At 39.7% G+C, this 27018-nt stretch overlaps 2 protein-coding genes across 3 annotated transcripts; one reads left to right on the top strand and one right to left on the bottom strand.

The window, feature by feature from the left end:
- Positions 1-178: 178 nt before the first annotated feature.
- On the bottom strand, positions 179-25659 carry mapk8ip2 (mitogen-activated protein kinase 8 interacting protein 2). 2 transcript variants are annotated; one of them, XM_085357343.1, is made up of 14 exons: positions 25595-25659; positions 14845-14950; positions 6952-7191; positions 6752-6830; positions 6187-6456; positions 3589-5785; positions 3197-3408; positions 2520-2595; positions 1724-1896; positions 1521-1630; positions 1316-1438; positions 1116-1186; positions 926-1024; positions 179-251 (listed from the first exon to the last, which is right to left on the bottom strand). In XM_085357343.1, exons 1-14 carry the CDS (start codon positions 25657-25659, stop codon positions 179-181), a joined length of 3894 nt encoding a protein of 1297 aa, XP_085213469.1. The 2 variants fall into 2 exon arrangements, with proteins under 2 accessions (XP_085213469.1, XP_085213470.1); XM_085357344.1 differs by having other exon boundaries at positions 6253-6456.
- Positions 16785-18620, top strand: LOC146627770 (gastricsin-like). The gene is given in 9 exon segments (XM_085358892.1): positions 16785-16808; positions 16906-16938; positions 16940-17024; positions 17350-17468; positions 17571-17672; positions 17674-17765; positions 17966-18022; positions 18106-18331; positions 18453-18620. Coding segments are annotated over 9 exon segments (906 nt in total).
- Positions 25660-27018: the final 1359 nt, after the last annotated feature.

Here is a 27018-nt window from a genome sequence, read left to right as displayed (position 1 = left end):
AATGAAATCAGTCAGATGTCTAGCATACTGTAGAAATGAAGATCCCAGGTTTAGAGGGACAGAAGAGTATTTTACAATGGAGCGAAAAAAGAAAATCCCCACTGACAATGCCCTCTGGTGGCAAAATTGATGAACATACACAAGCTGTGGCGGAAGAAGGTTGTCATGGCAACATTTCTCACTCCAGGTAGATGTCCTCAGTGGGGCAGGCGTATTCCAGATGCTCTTGGTAGTACTCCTGGAAGGCTCGTCTGCAGAAAATACAGACATATGAGGACTAAAGATTTACCTGTGAGATAGTATTAGATATTTTTAGATTCAGTTTTGTACGGCTGTTTAGTGTTTCTGATGTTTCACAATGTTTGTGTGAAAAACACAGAAACAGAAGTTGTTTTTCACAAGTTCTGGCTGACTTAATGGCGAGAATCTGATGGATGAAAGATTTCTGCCGCCTCCTCTTAATCCAGCCTCAGAGAGTGGGCTAATGTGCATCTTTAATTATTCAAACACATTGTGGCTGAATAATACATGAGTAATTCTGCTGCCATTTAACCTTATACAGGTACACACACATATGGCTAGTGTGCAAATAACAAAAAAAACCCAAACTGGATTGCTGTCAAGCATTCTGCAAAAGAAATTTGTAATAAAATGCACTTTAATCCAGACTTTGAGATCAGATTCCAGCAAAGATATGTGCAAGTAGTAGCTGAATAGTCATTTTTATTACTTAAATATGTCAAATTAAGCACCGTGGCTTCTACTGTAATATAAAATTTTATTTTTTTAATGTATTTGTTTTTTTAGTTAAAATACATAACAAATAGATTTATTTTTTTTTAACTTTTTGAGTTCTTTTTTTCCTTTCTTTCTTTTTTTTTATTTTTGTAGCTACGGCCCTCAGCGGGTGTGGAAATGGACATACCCGACACATTCTGCTACAGGTCGCATTGACTCCTGGGACACAAACACATGGCAAGCAAATCTGTTCAGCATTGGGTGCTTAGTGATGAAGCCAAAGTAGCTGCAGAGAGAACAAAACAGTGTGATGCAATCAGTCGGATGTTACACTGTACGGTGGTAGCAGGATGGGCAGAAGATGGATGTTTGATTACCAATTGTTCCTCGGATGGCATCCACAGAATGAGATGTTCTTCATCTGGAAGAAGTGACTACATCTGTCATACTAAATATAGACAGAGACAGAAAAAAAAGTAGAGTTCAGTCACTGATGAAGCAGTGCAACATAATCCCAAAGCAGAGGGACAATCGATTACCTGAGTAATCATGTCATTTATGTTTATTTGTCTTATACCTCATCAAGGGATTCATATTCATCCTCCAGGCTCATAATCAGTTTGACTCCTTGCAAGCTAATCTCCAGCTCACATAGAGAGGGAGGTCGCACATGTACCGTCCGTTTTCTCGATATTGCAATCTAACACAGAGAGAAACCACATTTGTATCCTGCCCATAGTAAACAATCCATAATAGTAAAAGTGTAAATGTGCTTTTCTTACCTTCTGCATAGCAGCACAGAGAATGCCGTTGCCTTGGTGATAAGGTACCTCAACAGACCCCAAAAACTGCACGCTGAAAGTTTCAATCCACGCTGGATTCCTTTTCATTCCTACGGAGTGTAATATGCATAGAAAATGTGATCGTTCTGTGTGTTTCGAATAAAAAAGCAAAAAGAAATAAGCCGCTGTATTCTTGCACTCACCCAGCAGCTCTTTGGATTGACCTATGACCTCATGAGCATAGAAGGCAGGGAAGATGCCCCTCTCCCCTGTCCGCATGTTATAGCCTCTGTACCAGTAGTCGTCCTCTTCTTCCTCCACGTATAAGGGATCATCCACATCCAGCTCCAGCTCATCTGCATGCCTAGGAATGAACCTGCAGAGGGCAGCAGAGAAGTCAAGGAAAAAAAAGGAAACTGCCTTTGTAAAAAGATGTTTCCTTACATGATGTTCCTGCTCCTATAAACCTGAGTTATTTTGATCTTTTATGGGTTTTAGGTGACTCCCTGTGGGAGGCTTTGATGAAAAAGCTGGGAAAGAAAAATAATAGGGTGGGTAGAGGAAGGCAAAGAGTTGTAAATATGGGGTATTTTGAATGAGACCTATGGTTAAAAAAAGTGAAATTATTTGTACACAACATGTACTGTGTAATACCGAGGCACTGTTTGCCTTTTCTCTTCTTGTCGTTGTCTTTATGGTTGGCAAAGAGACGCATGTGATGTCTTTGTCTTCATCCCCAAAATAATTAGTGTTGCCCAAAAGTTGTTTCTGTTCATCTGGACACGTTTTCAGTGGGAGAAACGTTTCGTCACTCACGTGATTTCTTCAGTCTCAGCTGACTGCTTGGTTTCCCCAATCTTATAAACAGTACATTTGCATAATGATTCAAACTATCACCACTGAAGGAACAATGGGCTGGGAGGTCAGCCCATTGGGAGGTTGACCTCCCAGCCCATTGTTCCTTCAGTGGTGCTAATTTCAGGCTTGAGTTTGTTTTACCTGTAGACTGCTCTGTGTGTCTGGTCCCTCTCTTCTCCATTGATGGTACAAGAGAAAAGTCCAAAGGATTCTGTGCCTGCATGGGAAACAGATATGACTGAGATTATTTAAAAAAAAATGTTGTTTTTTCTGTAACCTGTTGTTTGTTGAGGAACATTTATTATGCAAATCTGTAAGGTGAGCTCTAAATGAAGGGTAATGGATTATATCAAAAATGCAATGAAAATGGGGCTGTTATAATGAGCTTTTTTATTATGCAAATCACCCTTTATTAGAGATATAAATCTTGAGACAAGAGGTCTGCCTGATGATGTTCTGGTAGAGCCCTCCCATCAGTCGTGTGTGGGCACCCTGCCATATTTAGATCACATCTTAGTATATCATTTTGACAGTGATGAGTTGAACTCTAATACATTATTCATTCTAAGGGCAGGCTGTGAGTGGATAATTTTAGAAATAATGCTGAAGGAGTCAGGATTTTTGGACAGAGCCAGGCCAACTGTCCCCCCAACCTCCCCCCTTTTCTTATCCTTAATGTAAGATGACACCCACCGGAGCATCATCTCATTTTTAGGGGTAATATTTTAAAGCAGTCTCGATCTTCTCTTTTACCTCTCGGGAAGAGATAAGAATGAACACTTTCTTAAAATAAGAGAACAGAATTGCTTATGACTTACTGGACGAGCGGGAGGTGCTGTTGACAAACACATTGAGAAATTTCTTAGAGAAAGGGAGGTCAGCTTCGGGAGAAGAGTCTTCAGAAGAGCTCAGAAGCTCTGGCCTCACTTCCTCCTCCTCATCATGACCATAGTCCACGTTAGCAGTCCCCAAAGGCTCCTCATCGCAAAGAGTTGAAAGCTCACTGTCATCACTCAGAACAGACGTGCACCTGAGAAGGCAAGTTGAATCCCAATTTAAGGCGTAATAAACATTTGTAATGCAAGTTCATGTTAATATAAGGTGCACAATAAGGAAAATTGTTCCAATTTCATAACTAAAGGACAGATTTTTGTGTCAGACTCAGTAAACACTCAATTTACTGGCTTTCAAACATATTATCAGATCATACCTTTTAAGGCTGACCAATTCCAGTGTAGTATTCTCATCCACCACTAGTGTGTACTTCATGGAGTCATAGGCCAGTCCATCGTCTTCATTTGACTGCCTCAGAGCCAGGTCTTTCTCACACAGTGGGAGGTCATGATCAGGTAAGGGATGATTCTGCACGCTGGAATCAATGGGTGGTGAACTGTCCAGCTCTAAGTCGCTACCTCTACGGGACTGCTTCCTTAAGCCACCTAGGAATGGATAAGAGTCTGCATCGTCCTCTTCTTCATCATTGTCTGTGGAATAAGTGAGGCTGAAGCATCGGTTAGTCTGAGCACTGGGTATGTCGAGTGTCAGGCTGTGTTTGACTTCTGTGATACGCTCGAGGGAGGCTGAGGAACGGCTCGTTGGCTTGGGCTCCGTTTCTCGTCCTTCATCTTTGTCGCTGATCACACTCTCACTAAGGCTGGGTGAGTCGAGATCTTTCCTCCCCTCCAACATCATCAAGTCGTTATTGGGCTCAGGATCATCTTCTTGTCTCATCGCATTCTTAGATGGTTTATCTACAAAGTTCTTGTCACAGTCTTTAGTAGTATGCAAAGAGCTGTTTGCACAACGCTCTAAAATCAGTGGGGTTATGGTATCAGCGGTTGGATTGCTCATATAGAGATGAGAATTTATCACTGTTGCTCCTTTTGAAGACTGCATGTCAATACTTCTTGATTCTTCACTTTCTTTGTCTCTTTCCTGTGATCCATTCATTCCAACTTTCTTAGCTTGGTCCTCATCATTGAAGCCATCTCCATCTCCAATGTCGGAGGATGGTGAGATGGTATCAGACACAGACACTTTCCTCTTGAAACACTCCTCAGGACAGCTGATTGGGTAGGAGCCCTCTGAAATCATCCTGTTGACCAAATTGCTAAGCAGCCATGGAGAGTCCGAGTTCTCACTCAGGTCATCTTCGCTTTCAGATTCAGACTCTCCTTCACTTCCATCATAATCATCTGAGCTTGGCATTAGCCTGGGCCCCACTGGCAGGTAGAAGGAGCGTTTGAAGCTCTCTAGGCTGTGATCTGGTTCTATCTGCAGCACCATCTGTCTGGAGAGACTATCCTCACTGCATTGAGCTGGAGGAAGAGTCTCATCTGGGTCAGCTTGGTGCTCACAGGGCAGGTCTTCATACACATTCTGCAGCCCTGTAAGAGCTTGACCATCATCGTAGGCCTCATGGGGTAAGATGGGTGAATCAATGGGAGATGGTGTAGCAATTGTGGGTGAGGGTAGTGGGGATGGAGAGGGTAGAGGAGAGCCTTCTTTGATTGGATCTGGCTGACCTAGAAGTAGAGATGTTTTCAGACCAACAATTCCACTGTCCTGCTCCAACTCTGTGTCTGGATCCAGTTCCTGATCTGACGTAGGTGAACTGGCCTCCTCGATGGAGTTGGTAAGGTGAGATGAGCGTCCACTACTACTTTCATCACTGGTCAAGTCCAGCTCTGTCTCTGAGATTGATGAGATCATGTTGGAGACAACGGGACCACCACAAGCAAATGCTGCTTCCAGCTCCCCTTCAATGTCAGAATCAGAGCCTGGAGAGCTGAGGTCTTTGTCCTGGTCTGAAGTCACATAACCCCGTTGATTCATATCTGCTATTCCTGGGTCTGAGGATGGAGAGGTGGAGTCGTTAGCTGCTGCCTCCACATTAGACGCTTCTTGAGCATCTGAACTGTTGGACTGGTCGATATTTTCTGAGCGGCTAGATGAAACATAACTAGAGAAGGAAGCTAGCTCAGAGGGTTCAATGGAGGGGAACTCCACATATGATGAGTGATTCTCCTTACAAACCATATCGTAGGCCTCCTTACACATAAACTCTACGTCAAAGTCCTTCTCCAGCTCCTCGTCAGACAGGGGTGTATCTGCACCATCGTTAGCTCCAATGGGTGCGGTGGATGACAAGCAGCGGCTGGTTCCATCTGGATCTAGGTCATTCTCTGGCTCCATACCTGACTCACTGGTGATGGTGTAGGTATCAGTAGCACGCCGGTTTGAGTGCTTGTGGTTGTGGTCGCTGTTGAGATCGTGGTCCACCTCTGTGTCCGAACACTGGGAATGCTCATCTAGGGAGGGTGCTCTGGTTGTCTGTACTGAGGGATCAGCCTTTGGATCAGTAGCATCACGAGAACATGGGTGAGACTTATGTTGACCAAACGAGCCTATGATGACAGGTGAAAAAAAAAAACAGAGATTAGAGGCTGGTACGTGATTTTGAAGTTAATTATGGTGAGATTGCATAATGAAATAAGCTGACATGTGAGAAGAGTTTACAATTAATGAGAGCAGATGAGAATAAAGCAAAAAAAACAATGATTGTCAATGTAAAGAAATCCACAATGAGCTGAAAATGGAAAGCAGCATGAACAAGTCCAGCAAAAGTTTCATTGTCAAAACCATAAATATATATATATATATATATATATATATATATATATATATATATATATATATATATATATATATATATATTAAGTATTAAAAAAATATGATTTGGTTCATGAGAATCAGCATACGAGATTTTTGCTGCTCTTGTGCATCACTGAAGTCAAATTCACATCACAATACAGCACTAAATAGCAGTGATCAATGAGATGATCTAAGCTTGCTGAGCTGGCCTTCTTGTTACCGTATTCGGGCCTCTCTCGCCTGTTGCCCTCCATGTCGCAGAGGAGGGGCCTATGAGGAGACTGGGGGTTTCCGCCCTCCCCTGTCTGATTTAGTGGAGTACCTTTGCTCTGGGATCCTGGGACCTGGGATATTGGAGAGGCTGGGCACTGGCCTGTCACATGGCTACCATCCTCCAGACATGAGTGGGTTGGAGACAGACGACCTGGAGGTACAATAGATTTTTATCCCCTGTGTGTTATACAGTTCATAATAGTATCTGAATAGAATTATCATGTGGAACAATTACTAAACAAAAATAGCATTAAAATCCAGTAGGATGGTCTTTCTATAGGATTAATAGATTAGCCTATTATTTAATATTAGTTATACATTTTAAAGCTTATACAAAGAATATATTTGTTTTGTGAAATAGAAAGCCAAATAAAAATATAGAAGAAAACATACAGTATAAAGTCACAGCATTTTTTTTTCAAATAAATAACTAATGATGTTCTAACCCTGTGAGGCTGGGTTGCGCAAAGAGTCCTGCCAGCTTCCTTTCTTTGGGGATAGACTGCTATTGTTGTTCAGTGAATCCTAAAGATGGCAGAGAGACAAACACTATTGTTAGTGATAAATTGCAAACAACTATTTCAAAACACATGTCAAACAGTTTGTTGATGTAATGTGTTTGGAATCAGAGCCTCAGTATGCTTACCTGCGACACAGCAGTGGTTAGGTTCAGTGTGGTGGGTCTGCTCTTTATGGTGCCAAGAGTAGGAGAAGGAGGAGGGGAGGCTGAGGGGGAGGGAGGTGCATCAGGATCAACCTCTTCATCCTCTTCCTCTTCCTCCTCTTCATCTTCATCTTCATCATCAATCATCTCAAACTCTTGAAAGTCGTCCTGAAAGGAGCAGACTGGGTGGTGTATGTCATTCTTCTCCAGAATAAGGGAGTCCTGAGACACAGAGAGAGAGAGAGTGATCCACATCTTTATTATCAGCGATATTATTAAAGCATCAGCTGTTCTGACAACAGAAAAGAAACAAGGAGGAGAACAGGCCTGTCTGAGAAATCAGTAAAATTAGAGGAGCAATATCAAGGAAAGAGAACTAAACATATACCAACACCAGCAGTGATCAGCTCCCATGCACACTCATGAATACATGAATGTGTGTTTGTACATAAACCAAAGAAGTTAAGTGTGGCCCTCAACAATGTTTTGTACAGCATTTTTTAAAAACATTATAGAGTATTTTATGATTTTTTTTAAATATAATAATACAACAAAGAAAAATCATTTTATAAGGAATTATTACAGTTTTGTATACATAAAAACTATAGCTTGCAAAGCATGCAAAAAAAAAAAAGTCTATAATTAAGGCTAAATCTTCACTCATAATCCAAAGTTGAAATGTCAGCTGACATTGTTGGGCTTACCTTTTAGAATATAAGTTTGTTTTTTTTAATGATGAGAACTCAAAATAATTATTTTAGACCTGGATTAAGGGTTTGTCTAATGGGGTGATTTGAAACAAAGAGAATATAAATGTGCTAGAGCTGTAAAGGAGCACAACAGATAAGCTTTACAGTATGTTTCAATCTTATTTTTGAGTCTTCAGACCAGTTTTTGCATAAATGCTTTTAATGATTTTCTTTGATTTCTTTTTCCTGTGTGAACAGATGATTCTACAGCATTCCAGAAGATTATTGATGGCTACTGAGATATTTAACCATATAGTGGGTGTGTATGTACACTTTTTATACTTTTTTCCAAAATAAATTCAAATTTTTTCACACAGTTCTTTTTTCTAAGTCATTAAAGACATATTCTGCACAGTTATTCCACCCTGGAAAAGGAACAGCTCAAATAAATCACTAAAAGCCTAAAATTAATGACATTAAGGCACATGATAAACATTTGACCACAACTGTACAAAGTCACAATGCAAAACATTTTCAGAAAGTCAAACAGCAGACCAGTAAAGTCGATGAACTGCTCAAAGAACAAAGCGGAGACGTAATGCAATGATTAAGGATAAGGAGGGGTGGGGGCCGCTGACATGAAAGTGGATCAATCAGACGCGTCTCAGGTTTCAGCTAGTTTACCGGAAACCAATGTAGTAAATGACTTTCAGGTTTCATAGGCTACACATTCATTGGCCTGCTTGTGTGTTTTGCTATACGTTCCAATATGTACTGATGGAGCAAAGGTAATAATACAGGCTTAACTACTAAACTATGAGACTAATTCTCGAAGGGCTGTCGTATGAACATACATTTTAACATATTTTAAGTATTTTTTAAATAATATAAATGCCTCAAGTAGGACTCGAGGCTGCTCAACTACAATCATCTCTACAAAATATTTCCCTAAGGAACTAGAACAACTGAGTAAAAAAACCAACACTCATGCAAGTTTTTAAAAAAGAGCATGATCACTCCACCAAATATTTGTGGGTGTTTTTTTTGGGTTTTTTTTGTTTTGTTTTAATCTTCTCTCCCCTGCTTTGAATTTTATAATGGAGTTCCAAGGATTGATTTGCCTGCTTGTTTATTTTGGACAGCACAGCAGTTTCTCCACCTCTCAGTGCAGTCTGTTTAATGGAGGAATCAAAGCTCACTCTCTCATCCATCTACCGCTTACAGTTCTGCTGATGCTGGATGCAGCCACTTTGTGCCACAGCGACTGAAACGCACACTCAGTCTATACCCATCAAGTACACGTGATATTGCATATCAACATCTAATTAACATATCTATTTTTGCATGAATGATCTATTAAGATGCAATCAAATGTTTGCAGCAAACACTGAACCATTACTATCCATCACTGAGGATATGTGACCTATAACTCCATGAGTGTGTAAAAATCTACAGATTCATCAGTGAGCTGTGAAAATGTCACATCTGCCAGGGAAAATACTTCCTGCTGTCAGGAGACAAGGCCACCTGACAGACAGGCAGGTAGAGAAAAAAAAGAAAAACTATAAATAAGAGTTGTACGTTGGCGGCATTCAATCTCCATGGTCTTCAGCTCCCAAGGCCATCCCCACTCACCCTTTGACTGTCCCTCCCCTGTCACTCAGCAGACTTGAGCAAGCATGCCCTCATTCATAGTCATGTTAAACAGCTCTGTTCTTACATAGCAGTTACCAAAGAAACATAGCGGTTACAAAAAAAATAGTTGGAGAAAATAAGCTTTTTGATCTCTAATTAAGAGACGAGAGCCTTGTTCAGCATGGCTAACTCTATCTACTGATTCTGCTGGTGCTGCATATCAGAAGATCAGTAAGATGGCAGCTCCATTTTAAACTAATTCCCCAGTGGAGTGAAAGGAAGCTTTGGGTTTCATGGAGCTGTGCACTATCATGACTAATGACAGCAGAAACTATAAGAGTAAGTTATCATTATAGAGTCGCCATTATAGAGGTGTGGAAAATTAAGAGGTCATCAGCAACCTATAGAAGGCATGTATCTGATACAAATCTAAGATAATTAACACTAGCTCCCTAAATGTTTAGGGCATGCTGAACCTTTATTCTTTGCCCAGAATAAATTTTCATTTGGTTTTGGGATGAATTATGTATTTAGAAGTGTCTCTTTTCATCTATACATTCCTTTAAAGTATAAAAAGACATTTCTTTTCCACAGGCACAACTGTAAAAGTATAGAAAAAGCCATTTCTCCTATCTAGAATAGAATAGAATAGAATTCAACTTTATTGTCATTGCACATGTCACAAGTACAAGGCAACGAAATACAGTTTGCATCCATCCAGAAAGTGCTTTAGCCATAATATAGATATATTACAGAAATGGATCTGTTATAGGTATAAGGGTACAAAATATGGGTCTATTATGGGTATGTTACAATGTACACGGTATGAAGGTATGCAATGAATATGCTATAACTATAAGTATGTACAGGCTGTCTGTCTGTCTATCTAATTTTATCTGTCTGTATGTGGGTGCATGTAAAAGTGTATGACACATGATGGACTCCATCTTTCAGTGTATCATTTATATTTCCACATTTTAAAATCAGAGTTGCATCACAGCTGAGACACAGGCACCCCTGCTCTGTCACATACTGAATTATGCATGTGCTCATGCCATTCAATCAGGGGCTCTGGAGAGGCAGAGATGCTATTAGAAGGACAGAAAGTCAAGAGTCAGGAACAACGCGAGGCAGAAAAGAGTTGTGTGTTTGTTTGGGTGATACACAAATAAAAGGCTTGGGATTGTGGTCGCTCTTGTTTGAAAGCTTGAAAGAATACCATCAAAGTGAACCAATAGTGACATTAAAGATTGTGGAAACAGACAACTAGGGCCAAAAGCGCTGTAGAATTTTGACATCTGGTTGCGAATAACTGCTTCCTCGATCAGAAATCACACGTGTCTCGTTGATTTGGTCACGTGTGTGTGTGTGCCTACCACAAACTCAAAGTGTTCTGCAGATTAAGACTTGAACACCATAGCAAATTAGAATTAATCAGAGTGGGGGATTGGGGCCGCAGGATAATCTCACTGTTCAGATTGGCTGTTCGTCCTAAACATCAAAGACGTGCTGCCCAATATGAGCAAATCGTGCTGACATCAAAACCAAAAGCTTCTTTCTTCATCAGCACAGTGTGGTGCATGAGGAAGAGACTGATGTTTCTGCTGATGAGGAGCTGCCAAACTGTCATACACCCTACTGATGCAGGCAGAATCAAACACCATGTGAAGCACGATGTGCATGAAATTCTCTCTCTTGCCCTTCTTTCTTTGTTATCTACACATACACAAACACTCAAAGGGCAACTGGGTGTGTGTCCAATCTATCCTATGTCAGCAAGATTACTTCCTTTGGGCAGTGATGTAACATAACGAGGACCGACACTGTCTCTGGCCTGTGCTTTCTTGTTTGTGAACTGAGTAGTCAGGGCTTCTGCTGTTTTGCATCTGATGTCCTCAAGATCCAAACCATTTTTAGGTATACTCCCAAATGTAATTATCACGTACTTACAATCGACCCACACACTCAGCAGCTTAACTTAACAGAGACTATAATTATTATTCCAACAGAATGTCATGACCTCATCATGACCTCAATAAACAAAATACCAGCTGAAAATATTTTAATGCTGAAAAAATTACAAAGAAAACAAAATATTGTTTCAACTGTACCAAATGTAAAATGTGTGAACTGTTAAACATTAGGTCTCTCTCTCTTCTAAGTTCATGGTAGTAAATTATTAAATACCTACACCACCTTCCGAAAACCTGATTACACCAGGATGAATACGTTAATTTAAATGAGTCAGCACAACCAAAAGTCATACTGTCAGAATCCTCAAAGCACAGGCCGAGGTGGAGGAATGGCAGCAGACTTTGTTGTAGCCTAACAATAAACCAAAGACCCAGACACTTATTATTCATTTGAAAACTATTAGCACTGCTTTGGAAAACACGCAAAAAAAGATCAATTTTAGCTGTTATCTATCATCCACCTGGCCCTTATTCAGAGTCTGTATCAGATTTCTCAGACTTTTTATCTGATTTAGTGCACAGATCAAAAAAAATTGTTAATATAGGAGATTTTAACATTAATGTAGATAAAATAACCACCTCTATTTTATTTATTTGTTTATTATTATACTCAATTGTCTTTTCTTAAACTGTAAATGAGCAGTTTTAATCATTATTGCATATTGTCCTGACGTGTAGCAGACGAAATGTTTTTCCCACTAAAAACGCTACGTCCAGATGAATAGAATCAACTTCTTTGGGTTTATCTAGTAATGACTTCATGAATGACATATCAGTAAGTACAGTAGCTTCAAAACTACTAAGTCGTGATCATCTACAGAAGAATGAAGAGTTTCACCTTGGATTTAGGGTTCACCATAGCACAGAAGCAGCACTAGAGAAGGTTATAAATGATCTTCTCATGGCTTCTGACAGTGAACACATCTCCATACATGTCCTGTTAGACCTCAGTGTAGGATTCAGTACTTGTGGTCATATCTAATATTTTAATACAGGGACTAGAACACACTGTTGGTATTAAAGGAAATGCACTGCAATGGTTTGGATTGCATCTATCTCATAGATTCCAATTTGTTCATGGAAATGGGGAGTATTCTTCACACATGAAAGTTAGCCATGGGGTTCCACAGGGTTCTGTACTGGGATCAATACCTTTTTCATTATGCTTGCTTTATTATCTAATATTACTAGAAAATACTGCATACAGATGTTACCCAGTTATATTTAACAATGAGAGCCAGATGACATAAATTAGTTGCTTAAACTATAGAAAAGAAATAAAGGCCTGGATGTCCTGTAATTTTCTTCTCCTAAATTTAAATAAAACTGAACTTATTATATTTGGCCCTAAAAATCAGGACAATCAGCATTGTGTCTAACCAGATACTTACTCTGGATGGCATTACCTTGGCCTAAAGTAACATTGTGAGGAACTTGGGAGTCATTTTTAACCAGGATATGTCCTTCAATGCCCATATAAAACGTTATGTAGGACTGCTTTCTCTTTATAATTTCCAACATTTCTAAAATTGAAATTCAAAACTAGTTTATGGATTTCATCCCTTTTATGCTGGACTACTAAATTGATCATTATTGGATTGTCCTAAAAGTTAACCTAAAGAGCTTCCAGTTAATTTAAAATGCTGCAGTGAGAGCAGCAGCAGGGACAAGAAAGCAACATCACATTTTTCCCATACTGGCTTATCTTCATTGGCTCCCTGTTAAAGAATTCTGATAGAGGTTTCCTCCTGTTAAAATTAAGGGTTTTTTTGTCATGTTGCAAAGTGCTTTTTCATATGGGATTGCTTGGCTGTTGAGGTTTTCTCCCGAATACTGTAGGGTCTTTACCTTACAGTAAAGACTGCCAGGTAAAGACCTGGAAGTGAGTGGCACCAAGTAAACAAACCTTTGTGTGTGCATGTGTGAATGCGCGTGCGTGTGTGTATCTATGACATCTTTGAGTAAAATCCACTCTCTGAAGTCTCCTTCTCTGGAGGTCTTCTTAGATGTTATGCAAAGACACCTCTCTTACAGAACAGCTTTGCCAACTCTTCACATAATGTGTTTTGTTGGTGGATTAAAGTAGAAAGAGCAAAATCTAGCACAGATTTATGCCAGGAGCTTAACCCTCAAAACCAACCATCCCGGAGCTAAATCCTCATTCCCAGGCACCTCGGCAGGGAAGAAAGAAAATACAGAGAGGGAGGCTTTAAGGGGAAAAGGGGCAGAGAATGAGGAGAGAATGTGAGCTCCGTCTCTAAGCAACACTGCGTAGGGAGGGAGGGAAAGACACTTGGGAGGGAGGAAAAGACAGAGGAAAGGAGGTTGTCTCTGCATAGCAGCAAACTGCACTGGGTCACCCACCCTCTGCTGCAGCCATGGCTCAACGCCACCAGCATAAAACATTTATATCCCACAGGATGGACAGAGGAAAATATAGAGGCTGGTGGTATAAGATTAGTTCTTAGAAATGGTGTAATTAAAGCCTAAGCCGTTCTGACATGTCGGATGATACAGCTAATGACTCAATTATTTGCTTATACTTCAGCACAGTCGCTTGAATGTGATCCTTATGGGAACCCCTGCTTTGAATTTCTATTATATGATGAAAGTAGTTCAGAACCAGTATGTATGCAATTTGTTTGACGATAAGTGCAGAATGTAGAGAGTGACTCACTCTTCTAGTGAAACAAAGCTGTTGGAGCTATCATTTTCTTCCTTGTGTATTATAGCTATCTAAGGCATATGGGCATTACTGTAATGACTGCAATTCTGGTGAGGAAGGCTTCCTTTACATACAATTCTGAAGGTATAGAGATGCTTAAATAACAGATCCAAATAAGCTGTTCTGAACATTTAATCCCTATACAAACGAAGTTTCCACCCTTGATTCTCATAAAATTATATTTTTGTCATGTCATTTTTCTGCTGCTCTCAGCTTCATGTTAGCATTAATCAACTAGGATAAACAGTCTCTAATTGTCTCTTCATGTAATATTTCATTACATTAATTATTTTGCAGATCTAGCACATATGTACATGCACATAACTTTCCTTGAATGTCCTAAAATGGCCATTTGAAAAAAGGGATAAGACTTGCTCTGCTTAACTTGTATATGCAAAAGTGGATATATCAACAGTGATATCGCTCACTGTTTATTGGCTTTGTAAGCTAACATGACCATATTTAGAGAATAGGGTGAAGTTATCAGTTAATGCTGTTTTGTTAGCATGATTCATTGACCGTGAACCAGTCATTGACACGCATGGAAATAACAGTTAATTATTTCCAAGTGACTAGTAAAATACCTGTTTGATGTCCTTTATGACACTACAAACATTTTATTTAGCAGATAATAAAAATAAATGTAAAAATGCTCCAAAAGGCATCAACACCACTAACACTGATGACCAAAAACGTCTTTTTTAACAGACTGTAAACATGTTTATTCCAGCCACATGTGGCAATCTAAAGAATTATTTCTGTGTCACGAAGCACAGCAAATGAAACATATCCTTAAATGTCTTCAGAGAAAATAGAACACACTATTAAAAAAGAGAAAACAAAAGAATCTCACCTTCTCATATGGGTCAGAATCATAGTTGAGTCCAATCCCACAGTCATCTGTGATTTCAGAGAGATCTTCATCATCAAACTCCTCCAGGCTGATGTCGTGGGCTGGCCTGGGAATACACAAGAGAGGGTATATTCACTGCAAATTCTGAAAAAGAATACTGATACCTGCAATATGTCTTTTCCATCAGTGAACGGTCCAAAAGGGAATTTCTTTTTGATTCATGCTCACACACTGATCAAGGGGAAACCTGCTCTAACTCATAGGCTGTCAGGCTCTGTCTGCATCTCAAGCTCATATGCTGAACAAAAGCAACCACACAAACACCCGCTATCATCTCTAATTATATAATATCTCATACTAACAAGGTCTGGCGCATTCACTGAATCAAGTGAGTGACAGTGGCAGCACCTAAAACACCCAAATTCAGTGTCAATATTTTAAATTCTGTTAGCTGGGAATGATTGTAAAAAATGTGAGCTTTGAATGCCTCAGAAAGACTCAGAAGCGTTACTCGCTGCTATCTCTTACACCAAGATTTCTAAACTTTCATTTACAGCAGGGAAGTGTATCTCTGTAATGAGCCATGGCTTTCCAAGTTTTCTTGAGCAGACCCTATGCCGTCTTTACTCTATTAGTTACAGCAGGTTTCCAGTTCTACAGCAGCTGGCTTGCAGTGTGTTGAAGGAAATGCTGCATTGCAGCTTTCCTGCAAAGATAAGGACGCTCTACATATTACGTATGAATGCGAGCTTACATCATATAATCATATAGGGGTCCAAAGTACACAATGTCATTGGGTCTGTGGTTCTGAAAGAGGACAGGCTGATGCACAGTAATACAAAAGGGGTCATGAAAAAGTTAATGCAATCAGGGCTTCCCCTTACTGCTTGCCAGCTTGAATGTGTAATGACTTAAAAAGGGTTATTGGGTTTTTTAACAGGAGAGGAATTTGAACGATGGGCTAAATGTTAGAAAAATCAGTTTGTAGTGAAATACGATTATCCTAAATGAGTTTTCTTAACATATTTTTATTATGGTAGACAAATATTACTATCATAATTAGGATAAGGTGAATGACAAAAGCTTTTGGTAAAGCTGTTTAAAGTACTGTTGATACAGAGGTTCAGACATAATACATTTATTTTTCATTATTGGAAAACTACAGCTTCACAAATAGTGTAACCATGGTGCTGATATGTAAATTTAATCAGATAAAATGGTACTAAAGTGGTCCTTGAAGAGTCCCAACAGTATGGAGAGCTCCTATTAGCAAAATGCTTGAAATAAATTAATAATCATAGGTTTCATTCTGTCGTTTTGTTTTTTAGAGACGCGACATGAGCAAGAGCATATTTTTTTCACTTGATATGATGCTGAACAAGCAAAAGCATAATCTGAAAACAATTAGAGAAAGCATTTTGCTGAAAGTGCAGAAATTCCATGTGTCCAGTAAGATATCCCAAACGAATTTATAATGTGCTTCATAATAAAGCTTTTGACTTTGTTTCTAAAATGTTATTACAAAAAGTGGTGTGTACTGAAGACCTATTACATGCTGAAGTTATGCATAAAGTTTGTTTTAAGTAGGTGACCCTATCTGAACTGACATGGCTTCATTTTTGACAATTACACTGGTGTGGTAATGCACCAGTACAGCTCCAAAGTGAGTTGTAGCCATTAAGAAACGTTGTGTACCACGGAGGGATCACAAGTGTCTTGTTGTTGTCCTAGTGTGGGTGGTGCTTGCCGAAGGAACGGTTAAGTAAGGAAACTGCTATCATTTTATCTGGAAAAAAAGAACCCATAGCTGTAACTCAAAGAGCTTCAACGCCAGTGATAGAAGATGTTGCTTTTGCCTTCTATCAACTTAGGGCTCCTCTCGATAAGCGGTAACTGTCAAGCCTTGGGGGGGGGGGGAGGATGAGCTGCCTTACCAAGATATGTGCATCAATAACTACGCTGATGTAAGGAAATCAATTCTTATGCACGACACACAACCGTCGAGCAGTAACTAGCTAACTTGCTATATTCTGTTCTACTGTCAATTATTATGTTGCCTAGACTACCTACTATGGAGACATCAACATTGGCACACCCCCCAAAGTCCTTTGAGGTGCTGTTTGACACCAGCTCTGCCAACCTGTGGGTGGACTTAGTCTGCTGTAACACTCAGGCTTGCAGTGAGTACACGCTTTACACTGCCACATCCTTCATCAGTCACTTTGTCAGAACACATTTAGTTGTAAAAATCTCCTATGGAAGACTTAAAGCTGATATAGCCTACGAGAGCAAAGGTGGCAGTTGGTCATCTGGTTTCCATTGATTACATATGGTCCATACGTGGGATTTAGATTTTCAGTGCAATTCCAGGCATTTATGTTCTTTGCAAAGCATCAGTGTTGGAGTTGATTAAAATTCACCTTCTAAAAATCAAGTGAAACCCAAAAAACTCTCCAATGCATAGAGACATAAACTCCAGATGTATTCCAGATGTATGTCAATTAGAGACAGGTAGAAAATTTGATCCCCAGCAGTCCTCAACCGCCACTGCAAAATGTCTGTATTTCTACCTACCCTATGAAACCCGAAGCCTCAGTGGAGTCTTCAGATGTGACACTGTTAACGTGGGTCAAACCCAAACCACAATATTATATTTTAACAGTACAAACATGTGTGAGGCTGTTCTATAATTTGTTCATTGTAGAAGGTAATTTTGAATTCTGTAGGTTGGTGGTATCGTAATCACTAACCAGGTGATCTGATCTTGTTTGAGCAGAGATTAATCGAATGAGATTTTTTTTGACCGCATTCTCGGACTATCCCAATCTTTCCATCTCAGCTGGAAGACGGACCCCTCTCATGGACAACATGATTACTCAAAACCTGCTGAGTAGCAAAATCTTTTGTTTCTTCTTGTCTAGGTACAACTTTGATAACATAAACATTTGTGCTATATCCCGCCTCAGCTACATTACTTTACATTGCTACTGCGCTTTAGCGGCACTGAACTAATTTTGTTATACAGACAGCTAAGCAGCGGTTTGATTTGTGGTTCAGATGAGAACAGCTGAGTAGTGTGCTCTCTTTCAGAGAATAGACAGTAGCTTGTACCAGTAGTCAGCATCATCTGCTGGACTCCTGCCACCTCTGAGACCTACTGGCAGATTGGTGTCCAAGGGTCTGCGCTTTTCAACATTTTGTTCAGACTTTGTTTTTCTTTAAAATAAATTAGGGACACAAAAACCATCTTTTTGCATGCAGATTCCTGATAAACACTGGCTGGTGCTCACAGAGCTGCCAGGCCAGTTTAGAAACCTCAAACCCCAAACCAGGTGTGAATTACATCATGCAGTGTCATGGAGCCCAATAAAATTAGTATGGATAGGCAGGAAACTTGAACAGACAAACACTCTCTCTTCAGAGTGCAACAATTTGCCAACCCTGCGCTTTTTTATTAGTGCTGCCTCCTCCTGCTTACGTAATTCAAGTAAATGAAAAGCAAATGAAAGCATGCCCACTCATGCCTGTAAGAATGTCCAATGTTTTTGTTTATTTTTCAACTTTTTACTGCTAATATGAGCAATCGAATCTCCTGTCTGCACCTCCAGCAGAACCAAAATGGATGCCAGTACTGCTCTGTCAGTATGACCCCCACTTACCAGCCCTCTCCTAATGGCCAACCCCTGCGGACCTTCGGAGACGTGCTCCTCAGAGAGTAATATTCAATCTAGTACGGCTGGACCAACAGCCGAGTTGGTTTTGCTATAGTTGTCTAAATGTCAATAGTGAGATCTGAGCTGAACATAAATCTGATGTTAACTTTGTATCTGCTCAAAAACCTTGTTTACATCTTACATTTTCTCTAGAACTATTGCAAGCAAGCATATTGGACTATTGTTTGATAAAATTGTCAGAAAAAATGTTGCTATACAAGTCAGACTTAGATTTTGTGCAAGGATGAGACTTTGATTGGGGGTGGGCATTTATCTGTAGGCTAGGGAACACACTCATCTTCCACAAAACGTAAAAGAGCAATTAATAAATCAACAGTGTTGCCACTTGTCATGCTGCACAGTGTATCTATCATCACTTTTCATTTTTGAGTGAAATGAATTAGTATCGTGATAATGCTGTCATTTACAGAACACACGTGTCTGTGTGGGAAAAACTACTTTTATTTAGGCTAAAATTTGTGAAACTGAAATGTAACAACTGGACTGAACTTGTGAGGCAAAAGCTCATTTTGCACAAAATTATACATTTTCATCACAGTATCAGTCAGACTGATCTGTTGTTGTGACATGACTGTCATCATCTGTCCTCATCAAATAAAAGTGTCTATTGTTTCAACATTAGACAGTTTTTGCTATTTTATTCTTTCGATTTTGTAATTCTATTACAAAATCTATTAATTCTACTTGTCTGAAACAGGTAGGGTTAGGGTTAGAGAGACACTGAGTCTCAGTGGGATTACCTGTATAAATAAAGGTTAAACAAAAATAGAAAAATAAGTACTATATGTACAATAAGTACTATAAGCAACCAAACGTCAGAAAGGAGCTCATTAATGAGCTCTCCAGGGAACCTGTGTTTGCAAGCGTAGGTGTTTGTGGGTGTGGAATTCACAATGGGAAAAGAAACACACAGCATCTGTGAAGCTGTATGCAAGCAAGTCACCACCAGCATACAAGGAGAAAGTCCCATGTTTGATTTTTAGGTGACATTTTAGTGAAACTGATGGACACAACAGATGAACCAATGATATAAGATGCTAAGGCAGACAAGGAGTAAGATGAAAACGCTGTATCAACGAAGAAACGGTGAATACAAAGGAAGAAAAAGACGAAGAGAAATTAAAATCTTTGCTTTGCTTTCACAAGCATATATAAATACAGATTTTAAAAACATTTTAATGCCAAGCACCACAAATGTTCATTTTCTTCCATTGTCTCAGGACACATCTCTGTAATAGATTTCACAGTCTCTTATTCCTTGTCTCCTCTGCTGCTACCTAATCCACTATGTTACCCGGTGCCATTTTCTTGGTGTGCTTATCAGTTTGCACAGTAAAATGTGACCTCATGTCTCCTCCACTCAGATGAAGAAAAGACCAAACACAGACACAATTTTGTCTTTTTCTAAAGCATTTTGTATTAAATAGCTTTATATTTTGAGGATACATATGAGATTGTAAGCTGAGCCATACCACTGCAGTGCTGACACTACTGCTTACAGTGTCTTAGCGAGCGGGCAGTGTCTGTCACATTGCGTGGTTTATCGATTACTACGCTTGATGTCGGTTGTTTGTCTTAATAGTTAGGACTTCAAGCTGAGGCTTCAGGGCTACATAGCAAGAATCATCTATATACAATACCAGTCTCCAACATCTGATCCATCCCCAGATATTCAACATTGTGACATTCAGAGCAAGATGAGAATCCTACCTCCCAAAACTCAAGTCAGCAAAAAATTACCATTGCCGACGCTGGTCATGCTGCTGCAATGGCACACCCAGATTGACTGCCACATAAAGGTTTTCCTCCCATCTCGTCTCTGTGTTTAACATTATGCACTCCACACTGTATATAAATGCCACTTGTTTTGCACATATTCAACTCTGTATATTTTATATATTTTATTATTATTATTATTATTATTATTTTATTTTATTTTTTTACTATTTAATTTGTAAAAATGTGTATACACACACACACACACACACACACACACACACGTAGGAAAATATTTAGTATACACATCCAGAAATGCATACACTATTATATATTGTACATATATTTATTAGTTTCAGGTTGGCCATTCTTGTATTTTGCTCGTTTGTGTTGTTGTGTTTGCACATCTCTGTTGCTTGTGGGGCTCGCACACAAGAATTTCACTCGCATGTGCTGTGCCAGTGTGCCTGCACATGTGATGTGACAATAAAAAAGTGATTTGATTTGATTTGATTTGATTTGTCGTGAGATTTAGCTTCAGTTCAGTTAATTGCTCCAGCCCGCATTTGTTCTAACAGTTATTTTCCATCATCTCTGACACCGTCATGTCCAGAACGGAATTTCTCAAAGCTGCGAACTGTCATCTTTGTATTTAATGTCTCCACATCCACACATTCAAAGCTTCCTTTGTCTTGTGAAAAATGAAAGATTGCATGGTTATCAGACTGACTTCGACTTTTAATACTTCTGTAATTTATTTTAGAATTAGCCTCCACACTCTTTCAAACATGCAATAAAGCTTTTCTGAAAATGTATTACGGATGTAAATGTTTGGGGGCAGTCCTAATTTAGATTACGGGGAGGCCGTGTCTCCTTGGCCAAAACACTGAACCCCCAAATCTTCCGGATACGCCCATCAATATATCTGCTGCATGAATATCTTCGTTAATGGATGAAATGGGGTGGTAGTGTTTTGACAATTCACTTACCCTTTACTATCAGATGGTATTTAGTTATTTTTAAATAACCCTAATCACACTGAATGAATATTTAGTAGGCTACATGCCAGGAAATATGCAAATATATATCAGTATACGCTCACAATCCAAGAATGAAATTGGACAAAAATAGAAGCTTGAGAGGAAGTCTGATGACACTCTGATAACAATATTAGAGTAGATACAGATGTGGGTGTGGTGGCAGTGGTAATGGTGGCGGGGGTTGAAGTGGTGGCGTGATTAAGCTGCCTTTTAACCATGAACACCTGCTTCACAGTGACATCATCTTTAAAAGCCAAGGACATGCTGTAGTTGGTAGTGACTCATTAGCAAGATAATTTTCCAGGTTTTTCAGCCACCATTAGAGAGACAAACACATGTATGCATGCCCCTCCCCCACACACACAAATACTCAAGCTTGCACGCACACACGCGCACGAGTCACACATTTATCCTAACGAAGGACTCTGTGATGTCTTCCTCAGCTCCAAATGCAAAGATCATGCCATGTTTGAGTCAAAGGCACTGATGATACATCATCTTGCTGTGAGCACATGATCTCATGCAGATTGGTCTGGATTTGGATTAATGAAGCCATTAGACGCGAGGAAAATGTGTAAATATGACTCATTATTTTGTTGCTGTTAAATGAAAAAAAATAGCAAGCTGCAAAGACTGACAGGTGAAGGCATGGCAAGTGATAGTTGCACAGAAAATGTAAGACAGTGGGAAAGAGACTGAAGCTAAAATCTGCAAAAAGAGTGAGGATGGAACGCTTAAGCTAAAATGCATTTGTATTTGATTTAAGCCTCTTACGCCATGGTAACCATACCCACCATTACCCCCTCCCCCTCTGTTTTTCTCCAAATGACTTCAAAGAGTTGGAAGGCAAAAGTAGAACATTAACAGGAAAACATGGGATTCATGGGGGTGGAGAGGTGGGGTTGCATACTTCATAAAATAATCATGTTCACGAAATGTTCATAAAACTTCTATATATTAAACTAGAGGTTGAAGCAAATCACTATTTCTATTACTGGTTAAATTCTAGGCCGTGAAAAATACACTGTTTGTATCTTTGTTCCCAAAATTAGCAATGAAAAAATAACAGTTGTTTTAGGTTTTATTTAGAGACAAACAAATGTAATTAATTTTCCCAAACTTGTGATTCGCAAATGTGTTATATACAGGGATGAAATAAGAACAAAAATAAGAATGGCATTCAAATAACCAAGGCTCCGCTTTGTGTAGATTTACTTGTGTATTATGTGAATAAGGTCAAAAAAGATAATGAGTCAATAGGACCTTTGATAAATTTGGAGCCTAAAAATGGCATCCTTAAAAAGGTAGCACAACTGGAAACAGAGCAGTTCACGCTCATGAACTAAAAACAAACAAATGACTGCGCACAGTACGACTGCTGCCTCAGCAAGTCTAAGAAAGACCGACCAAACCCTTGGGCAAAATGTGATCAATGAACTTCAAGGTGTGGGTTCCCGGCATTGGACAAGGCTTTGCATTGTAATAATCCAAAACAGCCTTCATCCACTGCAGGGAATATTTATGATGAAGAAACAAAGCACAGCTCAGTGGAACAGCTTCTATGTACATTACTGTAAGATGATGCTTTGGATAAGTTTAATCACCATGAAGTTCTACTCCTATATATGAGCTTTATACTTTTATATAAGGTATATATAAGGTATAAAGCTCTCTGTGCCTGGAAGAAAGTGCTACCATGTTTTCTCTTATTAGCAGAAATTAATTAAAATCTCTCATCAATTGCTCACTGAACCATATTCATATGCTTCTTTTAAAGTTTAGATTTCCAGCTGAGGACGTTTTCCATCCGCAAAGGGGAAATTGTAACCTGTAAAAATTTTCTGGTGCTCCAGGGAGAGAGGTGCTGCCTCTCGTGGATTTTGTTGCCTACTGGAAACAGTGTTAGGGTTATGTAAGGCAGATTACCAGACCACACCATCACACAACTGGTGGCTTCACTCATGAATCTGTCACACACAGATGCACAGAGAAAGAGACAACACACACACACACATACACAAAAGCTGTGACACAATCAAACGCACAGACATTTACAGAAAGACTCTTTCTACATCCCTACTTACTGATATTTCATAATCAAAAAGTGAAGAGCCAACCAAAAATAAACACAAACCACTTGTTCCCTCTCGAATGTATAAAAAAACTACCTGAAAACAACAGAAACAAACCAATTAGCCTCCACAAAGGAGTAATGCAATAAACTACTCCTCACATGATTCCTCTAATATAATTAAGATTCGTTAGATTTGGCTGTAGTGCTGTGAATTTAAAACATTAATACCATGGTCAGAGCTTGGCTGAGTGAGCTGAACAGGTCACCGGTAGTCATGCAAACGATCTGGTCTATTGATTTGACATGATCCAGCAGTGCAGTTGAAATCCCACATGACTACATGCTGTGGATAAAAAATCTACCAGGACTGGTTTGTTAATGTGATTGCCTCTGTAGGATATGAGCCATGTTGGAGGCAGAAGCAGGCACGTTGAAATGAAATGTGTTTACTTCATGCACATTAGAGCACAGGGCTTATGTTATCCTGATAAACACGCCAGATAAAGTCTTTTTAGTGTTGTAGTTTATCCAGTTTCTCTCTGCTACTCTGGGCTAGTATTTTATAGTAGCTGTATGTTGTAGTCGTGCAACCCAGTTAGAAATAACAGTGTTTTCTTTATTATTCCTGCTATGTTTGGTGACACAGAGTAAAGCCTTACAGCAGCCACTGAAGGTTATATATCATAACATATGAAAATCATATGAAAAGTAGAAATACACCCAGATTTGTATTTGTAACCATTCCAGGAAAAAGATAATCCAAGTAGTATAAGAACTTTGGCCTTTGGAAGTGTACATACATCAATATATAGGATTTACTGTTGATGAATTTATGAACTATGAGGTTAGAATTCAAATAATCAGCTGTAAGAGCCAGTGGGGTCTATTATCAACAAATCCAAAGTCTTGTGTTAAATTATGCTGCAGGAATACAGGAATTTAAAGATGTAAAATGATTGACTATACAGATTAGAGCTGTGCACTTTTTGCAATAGCTGAAATTGCAAATATGTCTCCACTCTAAGAAAAACTACAACCTTGACGCCCCCATTATTGCAACTTATCAAGAAGTCAAAGGACTGTGAACCGGACACTTTCATTCCTGCAAACTTCTTTGATGATAGCACTAAAGAAATACATCCAGGACCATGACAGGCTGTACAAATTATGTAAATTAGGAGAAAATCAAAATGAATTTTTTATCTATTGTACATTTTATGATTTAAGAATGTTTACATTTAGTAAGAAGCTTAATTTTTTTAAAATATATATATATATATATAAATTTCATATATAGAAATTTCTTGTCTAAAGCTCGGAAAAGGTACCAATTGGTTTACTTAACTCTGGCCTTTGTTAGTGATGTCTTACAAGTCTGTTTATGCTGATCACATTGTTAAAACACATTATTATTATTTGTTATGTTACATTGTTACCAATACACATCCAGCATCAAAAGTAGGTTTACTGCACTCTCTTCACACAGTTCATTAAATTTACTACAAGATGTCTCTGTGTTTCTCATCTTACCGCCAATTACACTATAACAAGCTAAACTGTATATTTTAAACAACAACACCCTTGTAGAGAGCACTGATTTAACGCTACGTGTGAAATAAGTTGCCTCTGCAAGAGTAACCCACCCACAAATATGCTTCTACAAGAAGAAACCGGGGCTGATTTGTCATACTGATTGTCGCAGAGGTCACATTAGAGGCGTTTGACACAACATCAATATCAGTAGGACTTCCGTAAATCATTGTTCAGCAACGTGCCCTTGCCTGGGTTGGACTCAACAGGGCGTGGGCCTCACACAGAGATTGCGCAAAGCGGGTGACTGTCGCCACAGCTAGAGATCAGTCATATGCAATATGTTTTACAATTTGCCATTCTTTGCAATTTTCAGAAATTTCTAAAACGCGAGTCTTTTATTCCCTCTTCACCAAGTCGTCTCTCCCAAAAACATAAACAACCAGCAATGTTCAGCTGCAGCACCTACATGCGCGCAGTGAGGCAGCAGAAGGCCGAGCAGGTTATTCACAGTATCTATTACAACCTAGGCTGGGGATGTGCGTTTTTACTGCAGTCATCAAAGCAGCACAGACCGACATGCACGGCGCCTTTTCATATCAGCCCAGCGCATCCTCCATCGACCCCTCACTGTCACTTTACATACGAGCTCTTACCTGCATCCAGGAGGCGAGAGAGAATGGAAGGTGGATAGGGAAAACATCTCAGCCCTGTCCGCCATCTTCTTCCACAAATGACTCAGAGCGATTGCAGAAAATCACGGAGGGAGCGCAGTCCATTCACAATTACAGTGCACGGGACGGGACAGTGGACAGAGGTTTCTCTATCTGCGGCCCCACAGATGCCCCCTCTGGCCGCAAGCCTTCAATCAGACAAGCCTGCTCAGCACCATGAAATCTGCAGTCAACCATCCACACAGGCAGGATAAGGAGGGGTGTCAAGGCAAATAAGACAAAAAAAAAGAGCTTCAGCGGCAGCGCGCAATAACGCGGAAATCTCTGTGTTCCCCGGTTAGGTCCTTGCGAAACATGAAGCGGGCAATTTGTATCCGCAGTCGGTGTTTTTCTCTCCAAATGTCTGCCGCTGTGATGCTGCCCGTGACACACAACAGATACGGGCCAGCAGTGCGGAGACAGGCAGAGACGGAGGAGGAGGGGGTGTAAAGCGGAGACGGTATAACGTCAGTGCTGATACCATATGAGCAGGCTGTGCTGAGTGGATGTAGTCAGAGCCTAGAGGGTCACACGGAGCAAAACAGATAAAACAGCGGCCATAAAGTTGTTAAGATGAAATTACAGTGAGTAAAATTTGCAGGCAAAGCAAACGTGCTTTTCGTGCCAACATCCGTGTGGACCAGCCTTGGGGAGATCCGAGGATTCCCCGGGAAAAGGCAGGGACTTCAATTCTAAGTCCTCGTTTTGTAACCGTGCCTTAGAATGGACTGGAGGACGCTTTTTAATTGCAAGGTTTACAAGGCCTATATACTGTAACGTCTCCCAGAAATAGTCATTTGGTGCCTCTGCAGTGTGGGTGAACACATTAAATGTAATTATATGAATTTTAATTTCGGGTCCATAACTTACCGGATTTCCATCGTGACCCAAATAAAAATGAGTTTAATAAAACAGAGAACATAGGTTTGTGTTTCAGTGAACTTCCATAAAACCACACTTTGAAGTGTTTGGCTATACTGCTTTATGATCAGACCTCCCGCGTAGCTGTTCACTGCATGTGGTGCTGAAACTCTCTCTCGGTAAACTGAAGTTTAGCATTTATACCACACGGTGACAGCAAAAGCTCATTGCTGAATGAAAACAGGGATTACCTGGAAGCACAATAAGAGCCATGATTAGAGCCCGGATTTCCTGTGTTTTTGCTCTTTGAGGTGTAGATGCTGACTGACTGAGAGGGCATCTGAGAAGATGAGAGTTAGGCCTCTTTAAGTGGCTTCTTCTTCTTTCACTGTTAGGTGTATATTTCTCATATTTAGCAAACATGTTTCTATTACTCTGTGCTACTTGTATGTTTTTGCTGGTTGTGTTTGAGTTCTGGGTGCTGTCTGTGATGACAGGCTGAGGGC

Source organism: Diplotaxodon limnothrissa, linkage group LG7, assembly GCF_057381915.1.
Source record: "Diplotaxodon limnothrissa isolate DT_005_m linkage group LG7, D_limnothrissa_male_GT1.1, whole genome shotgun sequence".
Lineage (NCBI taxonomy): Eukaryota > Metazoa > Chordata > Actinopteri > Cichliformes > Cichlidae > Diplotaxodon > Diplotaxodon limnothrissa.
The sequence above is the reverse complement of the archived record's forward strand: the minus strand, read 5'-3'. Positions and strand labels throughout refer to the sequence as shown.